The 515-nt window shown below is 43.3% G+C and overlaps 1 protein-coding gene across 1 annotated transcript in view; it reads left to right on the forward strand.

Moving 5' to 3' along the window:
- LOC104980768 (olfactory receptor 8G1-like) overlaps positions 1–471 on the forward strand; it is an 845-nt gene extending 374 nt beyond the window's left edge. The window contains exon 2 of the mRNA XM_010829538.1: positions 30–471. Within this exon, the coding sequence (XP_010827840.1) occupies positions 30–471 (442 nt within the window). The remainder of the gene's footprint in view (positions 1–29) is intronic.
- The last annotated feature ends 44 nt before the right edge of the window (positions 472–515 follow it).

The following is a 515-nucleotide window of genomic DNA, read 5'->3' on the forward strand; positions in this document are numbered from 1 at the left end:
GCCACAGCTCACACAGGCTGCATGCTAAGAGTGCTTTTCTGCAAGGCTGATGTGATCAACCATTACCTCTGTGATCTTTTTCCTCTACTGGAGCTCTCCTGTTCCAGTATTTACATCAATGAGGTGGTAGTTTTGTGTTTCAGTGCATTTAATATCCTCACTCCACTCCTGACCATCCTCAGCTCTTACATCTTCATCATCTTCAACATCCTCCAAATCCACTCCAAGGAGGGCAGGTCCAAAGCCTTCAGCACATGCAGTTCCCACATCTCAGCTGTTGCTATTTTCTATGGATCTGCAGCATTCATGTACCTGCAGCCATCATCAGTCAGCTCCATGGATCATGGGAAAGTGTCCTCTGTGTTTTACACCATTATTGTGCCCATGCTGAATCCCCTGATCTACAGCCTGAGGAATAAAGATGTCAAAATTGCCTTCAATAAAATCCTTGAAAAAAGAAGTTTCCTGTGAAAATGAGTGTTTTGCCTTGGCAAAAATTTATAATTTCCTGAGAA

The sequence above is a fragment of the Bison bison genome, unplaced genomic scaffold, assembly GCF_000754665.1.
Source record: "Bison bison bison isolate TAMUID 2011002044 unplaced genomic scaffold, Bison_UMD1.0 scf7180017864506, whole genome shotgun sequence".
Lineage (NCBI taxonomy): Eukaryota > Metazoa > Chordata > Mammalia > Artiodactyla > Bovidae > Bison > Bison bison.